Source organism: Erpetoichthys calabaricus, chromosome 10 (genome assembly GCF_900747795.2).
Source record: "Erpetoichthys calabaricus chromosome 10, fErpCal1.3, whole genome shotgun sequence".
In the NCBI taxonomy this organism is placed as follows: Eukaryota; Metazoa; Chordata; class Cladistia; order Polypteriformes; family Polypteridae; genus Erpetoichthys; species Erpetoichthys calabaricus.
Window position 1 is genome coordinate 13,009,587 of NC_041403.2, and position 20,523 is coordinate 13,030,109.

The following is a 20,523-nucleotide window of genomic DNA, read 5'->3' on the forward strand; positions in this document are numbered from 1 at the left end:
ATGTTTTTCTCACCACTCAAAGCACTTTTCATAGTGATTGGAGCCACCACTAATGTGTAGCATCCACCCGGATGATGCAACGGCAGCCATTTTTGAGCCAGTACTCTGATTACATGAGTTATTAGGTGGTGAAGTGCTGAGAGAGAGAGAGCCAATTAGAGACAGGGGGACGATTAGGGGGACAGAATGACTATGGTGGGCAGTTTAGCCAGGACATTGGGATACAACCTGATCTGTATGAAGGATACCCATGGATCTTTTATGACCAGAGAGTCAGGACCTTGGTTTTAGGTCTTATCCAAAAGGACAGCGCCATTTTTAGAGCACAGTGTCCCCATCACTGCACCGGGGCTTTGGGTTCCACATTCAATCCACAGGGTAAGCAACACCAACACCTCTTCCAGCAGCAGTCCAGGCTTTTTCCTAGATGGTTTCCCTCCCAAGTACTGGCCGGGTGCGAACACGACAGTCTTCTGAAGTGAATGTGGTATCAATGTGGTTTATGAAATCTCAGTTTCAAGGCTAACTGTGACTGTACTAAAAGGAAAGTTGATATTGTTTAATCATTCAGTCATTAATAATACATACTTACAGTAAGGTCAGCATTGTTCAAGTTTTTGCCACATATACAGAGAACAAAAAATTCTTACTTGTATAAATACTAAGTTGTATCCTTAAGGACCTCAGTGGCTGCAGGTAATTGTTGCAGAAAAACTTCTTAACACACTTGAGTCTTAAAAATAAGGTAAGGCAGAAAAATTAATAATTATTTCAAAGTAGTAGGCATATGAGTAAAAAATGTTGGGAAGAAGAAAAGGGAGGTTTACTAAGGATTGTTGTGTTCACCCATTGATGGCAAAGAGTGAAGCAGAAATGAAGGAGAAAACACAAAAGTTAATTTGGAAGCAAAAGAGCTTAAGGTAGATGAAGTAAAGGCGAAGATGATGGTTGGAGATTCAAGTGCAAGAAATGGATGGTAGAAGTGGATGCATGGCCTTATGGTGTTTGCAGTACAGGTGTTATGAGAAACTTAATCCAGCACATGGATTATCAAAAGCAGGTGCGTAAAATTGTTGTGGTCTTCATGTGGGTGGTCCATCCAAAGGATGCCACCACATAACGGATGGGTGAATTAGTCATCATAGTCAGCAACAACATTTATAGGTACAGTGGAACCTCGGTTCACAAACGTCTCGGAACACATACAAATTGGTTTACGACCAAAAAAGTTCGCCAAACTTTTGCCTCGGTTCACGACCATACACTTGGTATACGAACAAGCCAGTTTCCCTTTCGGTTTGTACATGTTCAGTCTCTCCCTGTGCATGTCCTGTGTATTGAGCGAGCGAGCGAGAGAGAGAGAGAGAGAGAGAGAGACACACACACACACACACACACACACACACATACACACATACATGCACGCACGCACGCACGCACGCGAGAGACAGAGACACACACAGGCACACGAGAGAGAGAGACACACACACACAGGCACGGGAGAGAGACACACACACAGGCGCTCCAGGCTCGCGAAAGAGAGACACACACACAGGCGGGTGAGAGAGACACATGCACACACGAAAGAGAGAGCAAGCAAGGGAGGGCTGGACACATAAGGTAGAGAAGGCTTGATTTTGTTTTCACTTCTGTTTACAGCGATCAGTTCGAAGCGTGCATTGTTGCAATATTACTTTTCTTGGTGGTTTATTAAATTACGGATTTTTCAAATGTTAATTATTTTCCTTGTGCTTAAAACTCATTAAAAAAAAAAAAAAAGTGTTTTTAGCGAGTGGTTCCTAGCACTATAGCGCAAACTATTGCAGTGTTAGTTTTCTCTGTTGTTCAAGGTTTTCTCAGTGTTATTCAATGTTTTTACATTTAGTTTGCTATTACGCTGTGCATTCTATGGTGTAATTAACTATATTTGTGCTTAAAAACTAAAAAAATCTATATTTACATACAGTCCGTACGGTCTGGAATGGATTAATTGTATTTACATACAATCCTATGGGGGAAATTGCTTTGGTTCACGACCAAATCGGTTTATGACCAGAGTTTTGGAACGAATTATGGATGTGAACCGAGGTTCCACTGTATAGGTAATTACTTGAAAAGAAAATCAAAATAAATTTATATAAGAATAACAGTGAATAAACTGTATACAAAAGAAAGATAAATAATGTATACATACATAAGAAAGATATACAGTTAAGAGAATTTGAGTCCTTATTGTATAGTTTGTAAAGTTTCTAAATGACAGTTCTGATAATAAGGTCTGATGGCCAAGGTGGACAAGAAAAAAAAACAGTTAAGCTGAAGAAAAATACAAAATTTAAAGGGGTTCCAGGCCAAAAGATCACTCAGCCCTCACTTGGCAATCTGCCTAATAAAAAGTCTCTTAAGCCTTGATAGGCGTCTGGGAAAGGGAATGCCCTCCTTCCCAGTTGTGAAGCCAATCTATCCCTGCCTTTCTTTAAACATTCCAAAATTGCCCTATTATGTTTAATAATAATTGGAAATAATAATAAATACAACATGTTCAAAACATAATGTAGCACTTCAGAAAACCTAAAATGGAACAAGAAGCTCAAATGAGGGCACAGGGTTTTTTTTTTTTTTTTTTTTTAAGTACACAGTCATCCAGAGGCTGAGTTTTGTGCTTATTTTATTACATTATTAAGGCCTTATGTGCTGGTACAAGGCAGGCACAAGGCAGGAAGAAATCCAGAGCAGGGTGCTAGCCCACCGCAGGACACACACACACACACACACATACCAAGCACAATTTAGGATCGCCAATGCACCTAACCTGCATGTCTTTGGACTGTGGGAGGAAACCCACGCAGACATGGGGAAAGCATGCAAACTCCACACAGGGAGGACCCGAGAAGCGAACCCAGGTCTCCTTACTGTGAGGCGGCAGCGCTACCATTGCACCAACGTGCGGCCCATTATTTGGAAGGTTGCTGGTTCAAATCCTGTTACTGCCAAAAAGCATCCTACTCCGTTGGGCCCTTGAGTGAGGACCTTAACCTGAAACAATGGCTGGCCCTGCACTCTGACCTCCAACGGTAATACGAAAAGACAATTCCCCCTCAGGGAAAAAAACAAACAAAAAAAAAAAAACAGTACATGCTTATGGGAATAAAAACAAATGATAGCTAACGAACAAACTAACTAACGAATCATGAAATAAACTAACTTTACTTGTCCCCGGAGGAAATTTGGATTTTTACAGAAGCCCTTTAAAAAAACAAATATATAAATAGGTAGATAAGTAAGTAAATAATAAATGTACACGCACTGCGATGTGAACGCACACCAAAATGACAATAAAGCAAGAATTAAAAAGAAAGAAACTTCTGACTTGGCTGTCCCAGTCCCTGTGAGGCATTATGCAGATGTATTGCTGTTTGTGTAAAGGATCTTCCATCAAATTTTCTTGACACACTCCTGTTGAATGATTCATTGGCTGCAATTCCTCATTGCTGGTATGTCGCAGAGAGTGGCTGTGTAGCATTATTCCTAATTTTACTCAATTTTGTTTAAACTGTCTACTCCTCTTCAACTTCCGGGAGTCCAGAGTGCATCCCATAACTGAGACTGCCCTTTTAATAAGCTTCTTGATTTGATGGGCCTCTCTTGAAGTGATGTTACCAGCCCAGCACACCATCAGATAATTTTAGAAGATGTGAAGGATGTCACTTTCCACATTAAAGACACGCAGTCTCCTAAGGAAAAACAGCTCACTCTGCACTAGTCCAACTTGTCATTAATGTGGATCCCCAAGTACTTGTACAAGTGGACCACCTCTGCATCCTCTTCCTTAATAGTAACCAGACATAGATGCTCTTTGGTGTAATGAAACTCAATAACCACGTCCTTGGTTGTGCTGATATTAATTTGCAGACAAGAAACAAGGTTCTCCACCTGACTCCTATACTCTGTCTCATCCCCTTTATCAATACACCCCATAACTGTAAAATCTTCTTTCTTTTCAGGAATATTTACACAGGTTGCAGCCTCAACACTATCGTAAATTTAATATTATGGTTGCTGCTTGCATATTTAGCCTTCATACAGATAGATACTTTTTGTCACGGTTGTCTAATTAACAATTACTGACCTAAATGATTTCAGGATTCTCTTCTAGACAACTTAGCTTTTGGTTAACAAGTGTATATTTTTCTTTTTCTCCTAAAATTCAGGTATTTGACTTTACTTTGTTAGACAAGGAGATGAAAACAATGGCAAACATCAACAAAAACTGGCGGTATATAGTGCCCATGAAAACAGTAAGTAGTGTATCTACTTGGATTATAAAGAATAAAGGAACCACTTGACTGTAATCTACTATGTACTTCTCTTTGATCTGTCTCCATCTAGTGGCTGTGTAGCGTTGCCAGCCAAACTGTCTGAAGCAGGGATGTCAAACTCAGATCCTGGAGGGCCACAGTGGCTGCAGGTTTTTGTTCCAGCCACTATCCTAATTCCTGCTGTTAATGGATCAGACTTCTTTCACCTTACCTTTAGAACCCCTCTCTATTTTCTTTTTTACTTAACTAGCTGGTAAATTATAAAGAAGATGCAAAGCTAGTGAACAGATTACCAGATAACTCGGTGGTCTCAGAGCAGTCCTGTGGGGGTCACCAGTTTTGTTCCAATTTATTAATTAGTTGCCAAATCTTGATGTTAATGAAAACATGGTACTTAAATATATGGCTTGTTATCGCTCGCATTGTGCTACATTAGACATTTCCAAAACTGTTGATTGTCTTTTTTATAAGATTGGTATCCGATATTATGCAGACTAGGGCAGATCAATATTTCTATTCAAATCTTTTGTGTTATGGACACATACAGTGGATTCAGAAAGTATTCACCCCCTTCATTTTGTTCACATTTTCACAAAGACACGAGACCCTTTACCATGACACATGGAATTTGGCTCAGGTGAGTTTCACTCTGTTGACCATCGTTGAGATGTTTCTCCACCTTGCTTGGAGTACACCTGTGGTCAATTCAATTGACTGCACCTGCTTAGGAAAGGTGCACAGCTATCTATAGAACAGGGGTCTCCAACACGTCGCTCGCCACCCCTTTCCAAGTAGCTCGCCAAAGGGTTAATGAATCCTACATAAATTTGAAAACTTGATTAGTCAAATTAGGGGTGGTCGATCTTTCCAAAAAATCATATCACGATCCTTTTAACACAAAATCACGATCCACAATCTGAATTACAATCTATCTTTTCAATGTGGCATACACTTAAGAGAATATCCAGCCTCAAACTCCTCAAGTCCACACTCAAGTAACACTTTATTTTAAATGTCAAACAAAGTTGAATACAATTGTTCTCTCGTTTGCTAGCCAAGCGGAGTTAAGGAACACGCCCCGAAACTGATGAATGAGTGAGGATGGTCCCATCCCTCTGCCCGCTGTGTCTCACTCGGATTCGCGCTAATAAATCATTACCGCAAGCGAACTATGATACATAGTGAAATGAGAGAAGTCGCAAATTTAATAAATTTAACCAGAATGTTCAAGCAAATTATAGAAAAAAAAACGATCTATATCTGTTAAGTAGTTCTCTCATGAATAACAGACAGAGAGACATTGGATTTTATCCATCCATCCATCCATCCATCCATCCATCCATCCATCCATCATCCAACCTGCTATATCCTAACTACAGGGTCTGCTGGAGCCAATCCCAGCCAACACAGGGCGCAAGGCAGGAAACAAACCCCGGGCAGGACACCAGCCCACCGCAGGGCACACACACACCAGGGACAATTAGGATTGTCAATGCACCTAACCTGCATGTCTTTGGACTGTGGGAGGAAACCCACGCAGACATGGGGAGAACATGCAAACTCCATGCAGGGAGGACCTGGGAAGCGAACCCAGGTCTCCTTACTGCGAGGCAGCAGCACTACCACTGTGCCACCATGCTACCCTACATTGGATTTTATATATTATATATTAGTAAACCTTTAAAATAATGTGCAGTTAAAGTCTCAACAGCATTCTCAGCATTTCTGGAGCTAAGTAGAACCAGATAACTATAAGAATCTTCACCAAGCAGCTCTGAAAATGTCTGCTTTGTTTGGGTCTACGTACCTCTGTGAGTCGGCCTTTTCTGACATGAATGTCATGAACTCGAAGTTCAGAACAAGACTGACAGACGAACATTTAAAAGACTCCATAAGAGTGAACCTAAGTGGCTACACTCCACCATACACCTCTCTTGTTGACTCCATGCTGTGCCAGTCATCTGACTAACTAAAAAACACATCACACATGTAACTGGACGTGTGAATAAAGTGAAACAGTGACATGGAACAAAATGACAAATGAAGAAGTCATATCTGTGTATTTGTAATTGAATTGTTTTGTTTTGACAGCATTCATTTTTTAGGTCAATAGTGTAAGATGCACTAGAAAAAGCATAAAGACATACAAAATGCACTTGCAGGTGAACAATATATTTTGTGATGTTTTAATGCAAAATGTAAGTTGTGGACACCAATATTTTGTAAATGTTCAGGCAAAACAAGCTTATTCAGTTTGTTTGGGTTGAAATAAGCTATGAGAATAAACGTTAGAAAACAGGAGTAGCTGTCAGCCATTTTCATTTTGTAAAAGTACCGTATTTTTTGCACCATAAGACGCACCTGACCATTAGACTCATCTAGGTTTACAGGAGGAAAACAAGAAAAAAAATATTCTGAACCAAATGGTGCACTAATATGTTTAATAAAATATAGCAGAATAATATTTCAACCATGTAAATTCAACAGCGGTATTAAGAAACATCATCACTGTCATTAACAAATAAGGAGAGACTTTAAGGTTCAAGCACTCTTCTAGTTTTATGGAAACCCCAAGAAGTCCTCATCGCTAGTGTCAGAATTTATGAAGCTCAGTTGCTCACAATCACTTTGCAGGAGCACGTACCTATCATCACGCGGCATAACCTGTCCAAAGCCACCAGGGGACAAAGCACGTTTGGACCAATGCTCCCTGAAGTTATATCACCAGTCTAGTCCCATCTATATTTGTAATGCCACAAAGCCCTTCATCTTGTGTTTTGTTGTGGGTTTCCAGTTTGAAAAATGACAATGCGGTGCAAGCACAGCCCTCAATTCAAAAAATTGCTCTGCATACCTGTTTGTCTCATCTGACAGTAGCTGAAAGGCAGCTTCAGGAAAGAACAGCCTGAAGTAGTCCAGCGGCTGGTAATCTGTCGAGTCCAACAGCAAGCCATACTGTCTTGTGAAGTCCAGTAGCCAGTTTGGCTCCCACGGATCAATGTCTAGGTATTCCTCCCACACGAACCTTGCCATAGGTGCATCGGCTGCACGAATATGCTCAGCTGGGGCGGCATCGGATGGAGTCCCGATCAGCTGATGCCAGTTCCTCACTCTCTTGTTCGATCTCCTGATCACTCTCAACAAAATCAGATTCTGTAAAATCAGAGTCCGACTCAGTGATAATGCGCAAAACATCGTCTGCTGAGTATTTTGTTTTCTGCACTCGCTTCCCTCCCTCGTGAGATGTAGATGCCATCTTGCCTTTGCTTATATTTGTTTACATTTCGCAACTCACGCACACGCAAGGATTAGATGCCGAGTCAACGAGTCTAACATTCCTCCAAGCACAGAGGGAATGCCTGTAACGTAACAGTGAGTTTTGTCGCCGTCTACCCCTGGATGTCGACTTTTGTCAGGTAATACACATCATGGTCTGTGACGCAATATTCGCTCCATAAGACGCACAGACATTTCCAACCTTCTTTTGGGGAAAAAAAAGTGCGTCTTATGGTGCGAAAAATACGGTAGCTCTCAGGGAAAAAAATGTTGGAGACCCCTGCTATAGAAGGTCCCACAGTTGAGAAAAACTAAACTATGTGGTTGAAGGAATTGCTTGCAGAGTAGAGAAATGATTGTGCTGAGGCACTGATCTGGAAAAAGCTACAAAAAAATGTCTGCAGCAATGAAGGTTCCCAAGAGCAGCACAGTGTTCTTCATAACTATTAAATGGAAGAAGTTAGGAACAACCACAAATCTTCCTAGAGCCAGCCAGCCACCTGACCAAACTGAACAATTGTGGGAGAAAAGCCATGGTAAGAGAGGTGGCCATGAATCTGATTGTCACTCTATCTAAACTCCAGAGAGATGCGTGGAGGTGCTTCTAGACATTTTTACTATCACTGAAGCACTCCGGGCTGTGAGAAAGAGTGGCCAGGCATCGCAAGAAAGCCCGCTTGGAGTTTCCAAAAAGGCACCTAATGACTGTCAGACTGTGAGACACAAGATTATCTGGTCTGATTAAATTAAGATTATTGTCATTTTTGGATGAAACCAGGCACCATTCATCACCTGTGTAATACCATTCCAGTGGTTAAACATTGTGATGGCAGCCTCAATTACTAGGATACTAGACAGGGTTGTGTGAAAGCTGAATGGTGCAAAGTACAGAGAAATATTTAATGAAAATCTGCTCTAGAGTGCTCTGGATCTTAGACTGGGCTGAAGGTTCACCATCCAACTGAACAATGACCCTAAGCACAAAGCAAAGACAACATAAAAGTGGTTAGGGACAACTATACGAATGTCCTCAATTTTCCCAGCCCAACCCCAGACTTGAACCCAATCTCTAAAGAGAGCCTGAAAATAGCTATTCACTGACAGTGTCCATCCAACCTGATAGAGCTTGAGAGGACCTGTAAAGAATGATGGCAAAAAGATCTCCAAATGCTTGTTGTGTCATACTGTAGACAACTATAGGCCATAATCACTGCCAAAGGTGCTTTAACTAGGTACTGAGTAAAGGGTCTTAATACTTGTGCCAAATCCATTGTGAAGTAATGTTGTAGAACAATAAAATGTGAAAAACCTCCAAGGGGGTGAATAGTTTCATAGGTGCTGTATGTACTTATTTACTAGTGTATTTTTCTTTTCTTGTTCTGTACAGTTATGTTGTTTTCCTTTTTTCTTCATTTTTGAAGGATTATAAAGGAAGGTAGAAATTACATGAAGAAAAATAGAAATAACTGATCTTAATTTTGTTCTAGGTGGATGGAAAGTCAGTCCCAAGGGATGCAGGGCATCCCTACTATCCATTTAGTGATCCCTATTGAAGTCGCCTTGGTGGCCTTCCCTATGCCTCGAGTCCATCAAAAACTGCGCTGATTCCTTCTCATTGCCTTATTTTGCTCAGTGGCTGCATCAGTCATTAAAACGGTTGTTCTTTTTTTGTTTGTGTTTTTTGTGGTATTACATTTTATACCTTTGCTTCATTCGTGTCTGTTTTATGTTTTCATTTTCTTTTTTCCTTTTAAAGTGTACAGAAGCTGAAGGCTGATTATCAACCGAACATTCTTAAACTAATCTTATAAAATCATGTTATGGTTGTGGTCCTGTGCTCTACTGTTTGTGCCCAAGTTCACTAAAGAAAAAATAGGTCTTAAACTGTAATTGCAGTGTAAACATTTAAACATTATTTTTTTAACTTATGTAACCTCTAAGGAACACTTAAGAAATTATATCACAGAGCTTACCTTTTTGATCATCTCCGTTCTTTGGAACTTTTTTCCCCCTACATGTTAGGTTAATTGGAAATTGGAAATTTCCTCAGTTCTGAGGTGCCATCCCATCCAAGAATACCTACTGCCAGATGCTGCTAGCATAGTGTTTGTTCCTCAACACCCCTGTATTGAATTAAATGGATTTGAGTTTTATGTTTTGACATTTTACCCAAAACTCATCTAGAGTAGTGATGAGCAAACCCTGCTGAATTTGCTTCACCTCGAGTTTGACAGAAATGTTGGTGAATATTGGCAAACTCCCCAAAATGCATTGAAGTCAGTTGGAAAGGAGAAAGTGAACTAGTTTTGAGTGTACTATAATGGTGCAATTGTCATTTACGTGTCCTTGAGGGCTTGGGAAATGCCTGCCAACTGTTTTGGACTGATTATTGTGGCCATATATGCGATCTGATCTGTGAGGCAGCAGTGCTAACCACTTCACCACCGTGTCTCCCTGCGATAAAATTATACAGTAATCCCTCCTCCGTCGCGGGGGTTGCGTTCCAGAGCCACCCGCGAAATAAGAAAATCCGTGAAGTAGAAACCATATGTTTATATGGTTATTTTTATATTGTCATGCTTGGGTCACAGATTTGCGCAGAAACACAGGAGGTTGTAGAGAGACAGGAACGTTATTCAAACACTGCAAACAAACATTTGTCTCTTTTTCAAAAGTTTAAACTGTGCTCCATGACAAGACAGAGATGACAGTTCCGTCTCACAATTAAAAGAATGCAAACATATCTTCCTCTTCAAAGGAGTGCGTGTCAGGAGCAGATAATGTCACAGAGATAGAGAAAAGCAAACAAATCAATAGGGCTGTTTGGCTTTTAAGTATGCGAAGCACCGCAGCACAAAGCTGTTGAAGGCGGCAGCTCACACCCCCTCTGTCAGGAGCAGAGATAGAGAGAGACAGAGTTTGTTTTTCAATCAAAAATCAATACGTGCCCTTCGAGCTTTTAAGTATGCGAAGCACCGTGCAGCATGTCGTTTCAGGAAGCAGCTGCACAAAAGATAGCAACGTGAAGGTAATCTTTCAGCACTTTTAGACGAGCGTCCGTATCGTCTAGGTGTGCGAACAGCCCCCCTGCTCAATCCCCCTACGTCAGGATCAGAGAAAGTCAGCGCAAGAGAGAGAGAGAGAAAAGTAAGCTGGGTAGCTTCTCAGCCATCTGCCAATAGCATCCCTTGTATGAAATCAACTGGGCAAACTAACTGAGGAAGCATGTACCAGAAATTAAAAGACCCATTGTCCGCAGAAATCCGCGAACCAGCAAAAAATCTGCGATATATATTTAAATATGCTTACATATAAAATCCGCGATGGAGTGAAGCCGCGAAAGGCGAAGCGCGATATAGCGAGGGATTACTGTACTCCAAGTCCACAAAACTCCGATTTCTTCATCTGTCCCCATGTCTCCCGATCTCCTGTCACTATGACTAATACCCACAGAGCCAGTGATGCAAGAAATCACCATCGTATACTCACTGGGCTGTTCTTGTCATTACTCAATCTGTGCTTGCATAGCGCGGAGCATAACACACTTAATCCAACAGTGAAGACATGACCTACAATGAATCTCTTCAGAATAACAAAGTGTTTTTATAATATTCTCATAATGGTCAGCTAATATACCCCTTTATCAGAAAATACTACAAATACAAATCCAGCTGGAGTAGTAATCAGATATGTGTGTATGCAGCATAAATTATTCACACGGTGACAAAACAGATTGGGCAGCGTCTTAAAGTAAGAGGTTAAGTACACTTGAGAGTATGCATACACAAATATTCTGAGCATGCACAATGGAAATTGGGCAGGTAGTGCAGATCAGGTAGTGACATTACCATTCAACATGGCTGCTACACCTCTGCAGTTTCATGCTGGCCTTGCAGAACATCAAGGGGCATGGGGAAAAAAAATGTTCATTTTAACTGGCCACATAACGAATTGTCAGGGAAAAATTTGCCAAACAAGGTCACCAGAAAAACTAATCAATTCTCTGTGAGCAACACTTTGGCGAAATTCACCGATGAATACTAGTCTGGAGACACCTCTAACTCTAGCTTTACAGCATAGCCCAAGGAGCTTTGTTAATCCCTTTTTTAGTTGGTTCATCAAGCGGTCCAGGCTTACCAGTTAACTGAGCTGCCAGCTTTAAAAAACTTTGATGTTTTATTATTTCTTCCTTCAAAGTGCCAATCTACAAATTTCCTATACATTCCTTTTACTTTATCCAGGAATTTTGGAAAGATTTCAGTTTTATTCATAGATGTCAATTTGTTTATTCCTCATGTGGTTTGTTTAGATCACCTCAATCCCATGCTGTGGAAGTGGTGCAGGTTTTTCTTTTCTTTCATGTTAATTGGACTGTCTTAATTAAATCAATCATTATTTGTCATTTTCAGACTAAAAAATAAATTTATTTTGTCTTCAAGAGATTTTTCTCATATTAAGCTAAGGCTTCCCTAGCATCTTCTCACTATAGGGACTATTATTTCATTCTGATTTCTTTATAAAATTGTATAATTAATTAATTTGAATTATTAATGTATTATTTGCCACTTTGTCTCAACATCGTTGTAGCTGCATTGGTATGATTGGTTTCCAAAATTCTGCAGCTTTACATACTGATTCAGGCAATAGTGTCAAATAACAGTTAAATAATTCCACAATCCAAGTATCTTCGTTTTAGATGTTTTTGTAAAATTCAAAGCAAAAACAGTTCACACAAAAATAAAGAGAAAAACTGATATTACGGAAAAGGACAAGTTCTTGCATAAGGAAAGTTATGTTTAAGGCTTACAGGACATATCTTGTTTATTTTTTTCTCTGTCTTTGTTTATAAAGTGGTCAGAAAACTGTATGTTGTTCTGTTGATCTGTTTGTAAGCTAATCTAAGAGTTCATGCTTCTAGCAGAGACACTATTTCCTAACTGGATAAATTCGTCAGTCATTTTCTAACCCACTTAGTCTTGAACAGGATCACAGGGGTCTGCTAGAGCCAATCCTAGCTAGCATAAGGGTGCAAGGCAGGAACAAACCTTGAACAATGCGCCAGCCCAACAGCCCAACACAGGGCAAACATACACCCCAATCACACACTAGTGGCGGAGTGGTGGCTCTGAGGCTAGGGATCTGCACTGGCAATCGGAAGGTTGCCGGTTCGAATCCCATAAATGCCCAAAGGGACTCTGCTCTGTTGGGCCCTTAAGCAAGGCCCTTAACCTGCAACTGCTGAGCGCTTTGAGTAGTGAGAAAAGCGCTATATAAATGCAAAGAATTATTATTAATTATTAAGAATTATAGTGCCAATATGGGATTGCAATACACCTACCCTGCATGTCTTTGGACTATCGCAGGAAGCCGGAGCATCCAAAGAAATGCCACGCAGACATGGGAAGAACATTTAAGCTCCATGCAGGGAGGACCCAGGACGCAAACCCTGGTCTCCTTACTGTGAGGCAGCAGCGCTACCACTGTGCCACCCTTTGGCTAAATTAACATGAAATTATTACAGAAATAGCCGAGAAAGTTCTATTACATGTTAGCTTAGTGGGGTTAAAAGATTAGACCATTGACTAAGTGAAACTGATATTCAGTTCAAATTACACGAAACCTGTTGTGAACATTAATGTGTTAACATTAACTTTCTAAGTTTGACACTTACAGTTGTCTAGACAGTGTCGTGGTGAAAAATTGTCACCAGAAGGCCTTTTCCCTGAAATGAAGCTATTAGGAGTCTCGGGATAGGCAAACAGAATCTACAGTTTTATTGCAATAAAATAACCATCATAATAACACGGACTCAACCCAATACGGCCAAATTGAGCTGAGCTCCGAACAGTTCAGGACTCCAAGCTTATATAGTCATTTCTTATCATTTCGACCTCGCTCAGATTAGCTAATTTGCTGTTTTCTCTGACTCCCCTCTGCACCTGCCTGGTTGATACCTCGAGTTCCCATGGGAACCATTATTATCTCCTGACTTCCCTGCAGCTGCCCACCCCCCCGGTATTTCTACTGTCTATTGTTAATTTTATTTTCTGTTTTGCTCATTTCTATTGGTTCTCGGCCGGGCAGAAGTTCCTTCTTCCATGTTTGTGCTTTTTCTTATCACTTCCCCTTCCTTGGCTCGCATGCTAGTTTATACTTGGCATCTTAAAGCTAAGCTTCAATTAAAAAGAAATATGGCATGTGCTTTTATTTAATCATTGTTTGGCAGACCTGACCTGCACGAAGGCTAATGCTTATATATCTTTCTATATTTATTTATGTTCATGAATACACTAATTTTAGTTTTCATACATGACATCCTCTTGACCTTGTATCAATGCCTTTGCTGTTTCTGCTGATTCACTATTCCAGCTGGCTTCTCACGTGCCTACCAGGACCATTTTTCTATATTATGTAATTGGTATCACTCAACAGGTGTACATGTTCCCCCTTCTTCTGTCCTCGATAGTTTCTGTGCGTCACTCTCTTTCTATTCTGTCCTTCCTTTCCTAAATTGGTAATTCTGCTTCAAGCTTAAAAATAATGCAATATGGCTAATGTTTTTTATTTAACTATTTCCTTGACATATCTCATTTGCTTGACATTCTAATTTATGCTTAATCTAATGTTTTAGAAGCTGTTAATTACTTTTATGTCTATTTATGCTAATACTGCTAATACATAAATTTTTATCTTCCATAACAGTAGGTCGGGTGGGCATTTACCGGAAGTCACATTGTCTAACTGTGATAGTACTTAAACCCCGACATCCCATTTGGTATGTCCTGGAGGTTGTCTGAATTTCTAAAAACAAAGATTTTGTTTGCATTTTGCATCACATTTGAATTTCTCTATTTTACAACTTCATGCTCCTTTGACTTACGAATTTTGGTTCTTGTTTTGGCTGTGGCATCTCTTTTGGACTTGACCCTGTTTTCCTGACTACATCCTTTTCCCAGTCTTTTCCAATTTCTTACACTTTCAGTGTGGAAGGCAAATAAGAAATCATCTGAAGAAAATTTGGAGTGCCAACTGGGCCACTCCAGTTACTGAAAGTGTCCAAAAAAACTGAACAAAAGCGGGCAGGTAGTGGCAGAACAGACAATAGGTATAACGACTGTCTCTTTAGCTTCAATGGCTTCTCAAAATAATCCACTCTCTTGAGTGGGTCTGTGTCTTGGAGTTTATTTATATGAGATGTAGTTCCACCAACTGAGACACCATTTTCTAGGAGGTGTGGCGTAATTGAGTGGGGAAGTGACTGGGGTGCCCTCTGTGGGCGACTTCTATGAGCTAAGGAGGAGAAAAGAGATGATATGGTTAGTTGTGTCAGCGAGTTATTGCATATTCAGCGCCTCGAAGGTGATCCTCGGACGACGATCTGTGACAACAGCCCTGCTGGCAGTACATTTTGTCAATACAAAAATGCACAACATGTTTGATTTACTTTTTAAAGGAATTAAGCAAACATGAATAAGCTTCACTAACTTTTATTTTTAAACTTTAGATGCTTAATTTCAATTATCTGCCAGTGACCACAGAAGCAGAACAACAATAAAGTGTCTGCTCCTGTCATTTGCACTCATGTTAACCAACACTATTTGAAACAAATGACTAACTACTTCTAACTGAACTCCTCGTGTATTTGAGTGGCTTTTTTATTTTAATGGTGCAGTCAGAAAGTTAATTGAATATAAATTTATATTTTTCCAAAGATTTCAATAAATGAAGGTCAGTTTTAATTTTTTCCTATGTTTTATAGACCTTGAACTCTAAATTATTTCCAAATAATGACGACTAAAAAGGAGGACACAGGCACAAAATGCTACTGTGATTATTTAAATAATGTTTTCATCTGTGAAATCATTAGCGGGTAACTCCTTAAATAACGACATTTCAAAACATGGTGCCTTCAGAAAGTGTTCTGACCCCTTCAGCTTCTGCATACTTTCCTGTGTTGTAGATTTAATTTGAAATCGATAAATTTGCCTGTTTTGCTCATCATTCTTCATTCAATAACCCAGAATGACAAACTGAAAAACATGCTCTCAGAAAAGTTTGCAAATTTGTTCAGAATCAAAAGGTAAAATCTGTTATTCATATCAATATTAAGAGCCTTGTGGCACTCCACATTGAGCTCAGGTGCATCCTGTTTGTTTTAATTCTCCTTGAAATGCTTCTAGAAATGATGACAGCACATCATTTTAAAAAGGCACACGTGGACATGTGAAGGTCCCCCAATTCACACTACAGGTCAGAACAAAAACCAGGCCATGAAATCCGAGGTACTGTCTGTAGACCCCCACGTTCAAATGGAGGTGAGTCATAGAGGATCAAACCATTCTAAAGCTTTGAGAGTTCCCAGGAACACCATGGCCTCAGAAATTGTGAACTGAAAGAAGTTTCGAACCACCAGGACTTTTCCTAGAGTTGGCCACCCCAAACAGGGTAAACTGGTGAGAGGGTACTTGTTTAGAAAAGTGACTAAAAACCCAAACAGAGCTTTAGAAGTCCCCTGCTGAGATGGTAACCTGTCGGTAGGACAAACATCTCAGCAGCACTCCATCAATCAGGCATTTATAGTAGAGTGGCCTGCCCACTCAGAAATTGCCAAATGACATTTAAAGGATGCTGAGGGAATGAGTCAAAAACTGAACTCTTTGGGCAGAACTCCAAGCACTATGTCTGGTGATGAATCGGCACTGCTGATCACTTGCCTAGTACCATCTCTACAGTAAAGCTCTGGGCGGCAGCATTGTGCTATGGGGGGTGCAGGGACAGGAAAAATAATGAGCATTAAGAGAGGAATGAATGAAGCCAAATGCAGAAATGTCCTTGAAGAAAACCTGTTCTGCAGTGCAAATGACCTCCACGTAGGGTGATGGTCCACCTTTCAGCATAACCGTGAATCAAAGCATACAGCCAAAACAACAGTGGAGGTGCTTCAAGTCTCTGAGTATCTTTGAGTGGCCCAAATGTAAACCCCATAAGACACATATGGAGAGACCTGAAGATGGCAGTTTACAGATGCTAACCGTCCAATCTAAGCGAGCGTGAGAGAATCTGTTAGGATGAATGAAATATACTACCAAAATCCGGGTATGCAAAGCTTATAGAGACTTACCCTACTAAGATTTGATGCTGGAAATGTTGCCAAAGGGGCATTAACAAAGTACTGCATTAAGGGTCTGGTAACTTATATGAGATTTCCATTTTTTGTTTTTAATAAATTTGCAAAGCTTTCTGTAAACATATTTTCACTTTGTCACTATGAGTTACTGACTGATGAACAGGATGCACCTGAGCACAATGTGGAGCACCACAGCAATGTATCTGAATACTTACAGGAAGGAGAGATTTCAGTTTTTGATTCTGAATAATTTTGCAAACTTTTCTGAAGCATATTTTCAGTTTGTCATTATGGGTTGTTGTGTGAACAATGATGAGCAAAAATGTCACATTTATCCATTTCAAATTCAATCTACAGTGCAAGAAAGTGTGCAGAAAGTGAAGATGTCTGTATACATTCTTAAACCACTGTATTTGGCAAATTGTTCTCCCCACAGCTTTCAGGACCCTCCATTTTGAAAAATATTGCCAATTTCTCCAGGAGCTCCAATCATCAAAATATTAAATGGAAATTAGCAAGACTATACCTGACTCCTAAAAGGACTCCTAGAAGAAGAAGTGGCCACTCTCAGATACCATCTTCTTTCATTATCATACTAGGGCTTAGTAAACCTTCCTTCAAATATTTTGAGGAGGCCCTTCTTTTGCTGTTTTTTGGTCTAAAGTTGCTGTATTTGTCTACTGTCCTTTATATGGATATATTGTGCCTCTATTAACTCAGATATTGTGTTACTAGACTTTACAAACCTCAGCTATTTGCAATAAAAGCCATCTTCCCTTGGAACAATCTGCCAAATCATTTCTGTCACCCTGTTGGAAATTACCAGACTCTCCTCCTCTTAATTCTTGGAAGACATATTTTCTTAGACTGATCCAATGAGAGTACCTAGCACAGAGAATTAATGGGGCATCTGGGACCAGTGTTGCCAGATTGCATGAACTGATAGTCATAGTCCAGCACCAAATATCTGGTCATCCATGTTGATAGGTGAACCCTGTGTTCCAAATGATGTGGAGACTCCTGGCCCTGCAATGCCTCTTCTGTTCTTCTTAAGCAGATCAGGCATCTTGATCCTCACACCTTAAAATGCAGGTTGAGGGTGAAGGTAGGAGGGTATCAGAAGAGTTTTTATTTTTCCTTTATATACAGTTTCTAATATTGTTTAATTTGAATAAATATTATTGTATAGCATTATTTGATTGGTTCGCAATAAACACTTGATAACAAAAACATAAATTAATCATTTTTATAAACATCATCGGTTGTGAATTGCTTTGGTTAAAAAAACTAATTAATAGGGCTTTATATTATATAGTGGCTTTTATAGTAAAAAGGTACTGAAAGCTCTACAGTTTAGTTAAACTCATCGTTCAGCCAATATCTCAAAACATGAAAGTGACCCCATTTGTAAACATTTTTATCTATGGTATATTAATGCATAATACTGAAAGGATGGCTGTGCAGTGCACTCAGTGGCATAATTAGACTTTATTAGGAATAGGAACAATCTAAATAAAAAATGTAATTCCCCCATATGATATTTAGTTAATTGCAATTAAAAAATTACCACCATCAATGAGACACCTCTAGAATATCAGCTACCAACACCACCACCTTCTTCCAATGTCCAGTTCAAAAACACACCATCTCTACTACATCAACAACTCCCACCCACCACTTTAACTGGTGTGACCAGTGAGGAGTCCACCTCTGGGCATTGGTATGAGCTGTCTGTAACTGATAACCAAGTGAGGAGACAACTAAGGAGGCTGAACAAAGAAAAGCCACAGGACCAGATGAAGTCAGTCCTAAAGGTCTTAATAATATTTTATTTATGTAGCACCTTTCCCATGCTCAAGGTGCTTCACATAAGTTCAGAAAGAGCGACAGGACATATATAATATTGGATGCAAATAATATCCACATTAAATACACGTAAATACAGGATATACAAAATATTAAAATAAAATTAAACTCAATAAACCAGAATAAAATATCAAAACACCACAGGAAAACCCTGAACAAATAACAATTTATGATACAGGCCTGTATGGACCAACATTGTACCCTGTCACGTGTTTAATTTGTCATTGACGATCCAGAGAGTGTTTTGGAAAACATCCTGCAATTTTCCATTTTCAATGAAGACAAGTGGCTGTTCACCTAAAGATGTCACAAATCATGAAGACCTTGGACAGACTGATCCTGGACTATATGAGTCCTCTTCTGAAAAACCCACTTAGATCCCTTGTATTTATCTATCTACTCAACAAGGCTCATTCTCACCTGGGCAGAGCTGGCAGCAATGTGATGTTGATGTTTTTTTTTTATTTCTCCAGTGCCTTCAAAACCATCCAGCCATCCTTGGTAAGGGGTAAACCAAAGGGTATATAAGTGGATAGGCCAGTGGAGTCCTGGATGTCCTTTCCAAACTACATGTCCCATGGAACCTTGCAGAAGTCCAAACTGGGACCATACCAGAGTAGCACTGCCACCTTTCTGTTTGCAGGATAAACTGTCCCCAAAAATCAATTTTTCTCAATCCATCCATCATATGACTGCCCTGAGTGGGATAGGAACCCACAGTTGGGTGGCACCTCCATGTATGCAATCCATCTATTATGGCTCCCTGGCTTGGTAAGGTATTGTACCTCATCCCAGACATGATGCCTGTCCATCCATTACAGAATCTACAAGGTGTATTGTCGTTGGTATAAAGGAGCATTAACGCATTTTTGCTAAATGATTTGCTGGTTGAAAGTACTCAGTATTAGTGTCAGAAACAGGATGTGCAGCTTTAATCAAAAAATAACTCATTTTTTTCTTCATTCTCTCGTTTGCAGCTACTTCCAGTGAGTCAAAAGTCTGTACCGATACTAAGCCTCCCCTTTTATTAGCTCATTGATTTGGTGAAGCTCTGTTGAAGTAATGTTATTGGCCCAACACTCTACAGTGTAGAAAGTCACACTGACCATCACAGAGGTGTAAAATATGTGAAGGATATCACTACCCACGTTACAGGAATATAAGAAAATCAACTCTGCTCTTCCTTTTCTTATATAGTTCCTCTGTGTTATGAGACCAATCCAACCTGTCATTGATGTCCCAAAAACTTACATCAGTCCACCACCTCAACCTTCATTGACTGAATAGTAACTGGGAATAGAGGCTCTTTGGTGTGGCGAAAGTCAATAAGCAGTTCCTTGGTTTTGCAGATATTAAGTTGCAGACAATGCTTTCTGTGCCAAGGAACAAAGTACCCCACCTGACTACTCTCCATTGTCTCATCCCCCTTATCAACACACCACATAAAAGTTAGAACCATCAGAGAATTTCTGCAAGTGACCTGACCTGGTGTTATATTTATAGCCTGAGGTGTACAGAATCACGAGAAAAGGAGACAAAACAGTTCCTTGTGATACTCCAGTGTTGCTCACATCCATAATGGAGTGACATTCCTTGACTCTTACAAACTGTGATCTGGCCAACCAGTCCATTATCCAGGACACCATAGGCCCATCCACATTCATATATGATACTGTCACTATACACAGTGAAAATATGGAATATTTACTATTTAATGCACTGGAGTTCTGCCCCTAAGAATTTCAAAACATACTGAATAATTACATGTGACAAATAAATAACATCTGCATTTGATTTGACATTAGGTTCCTAATGTGGGTGTGATTTCCTCATTTAAATTCGCCTTTTATAAGTGAGTGTACCTGTTTCTGTTTCCCGCGATGTGATAGAGCCCCGTCCAGAGACGGTTCCCTTGTTGGGTTGAATGGCCTTCAG

General features: G+C 39.9%; 1 protein-coding gene across 2 annotated transcripts in view; it reads left to right on the forward strand.

The window, feature by feature from the left end:
* akr1a1b (aldo-keto reductase family 1, member A1b (aldehyde reductase)) overlaps positions 1-9,262 on the forward strand; it is a 72,275-nt gene extending 63,013 nt beyond the window's left edge. For both annotated transcript variants that reach the window (XM_028810882.2, XM_028810883.2), the window contains exons 8-9: positions 4,212-4,298; positions 9,083-9,262. In XM_028810882.2, the coding sequence (XP_028666715.1) occupies positions 4,212-4,298; positions 9,083-9,148 (153 nt within the window). In that variant the 3' untranslated portion in view covers positions 9,149-9,262. The remainder of the gene's footprint in view (positions 1-4,211; positions 4,299-9,082) is intronic.
* The last annotated feature ends 11,261 nt before the right edge of the window (positions 9,263-20,523 follow it).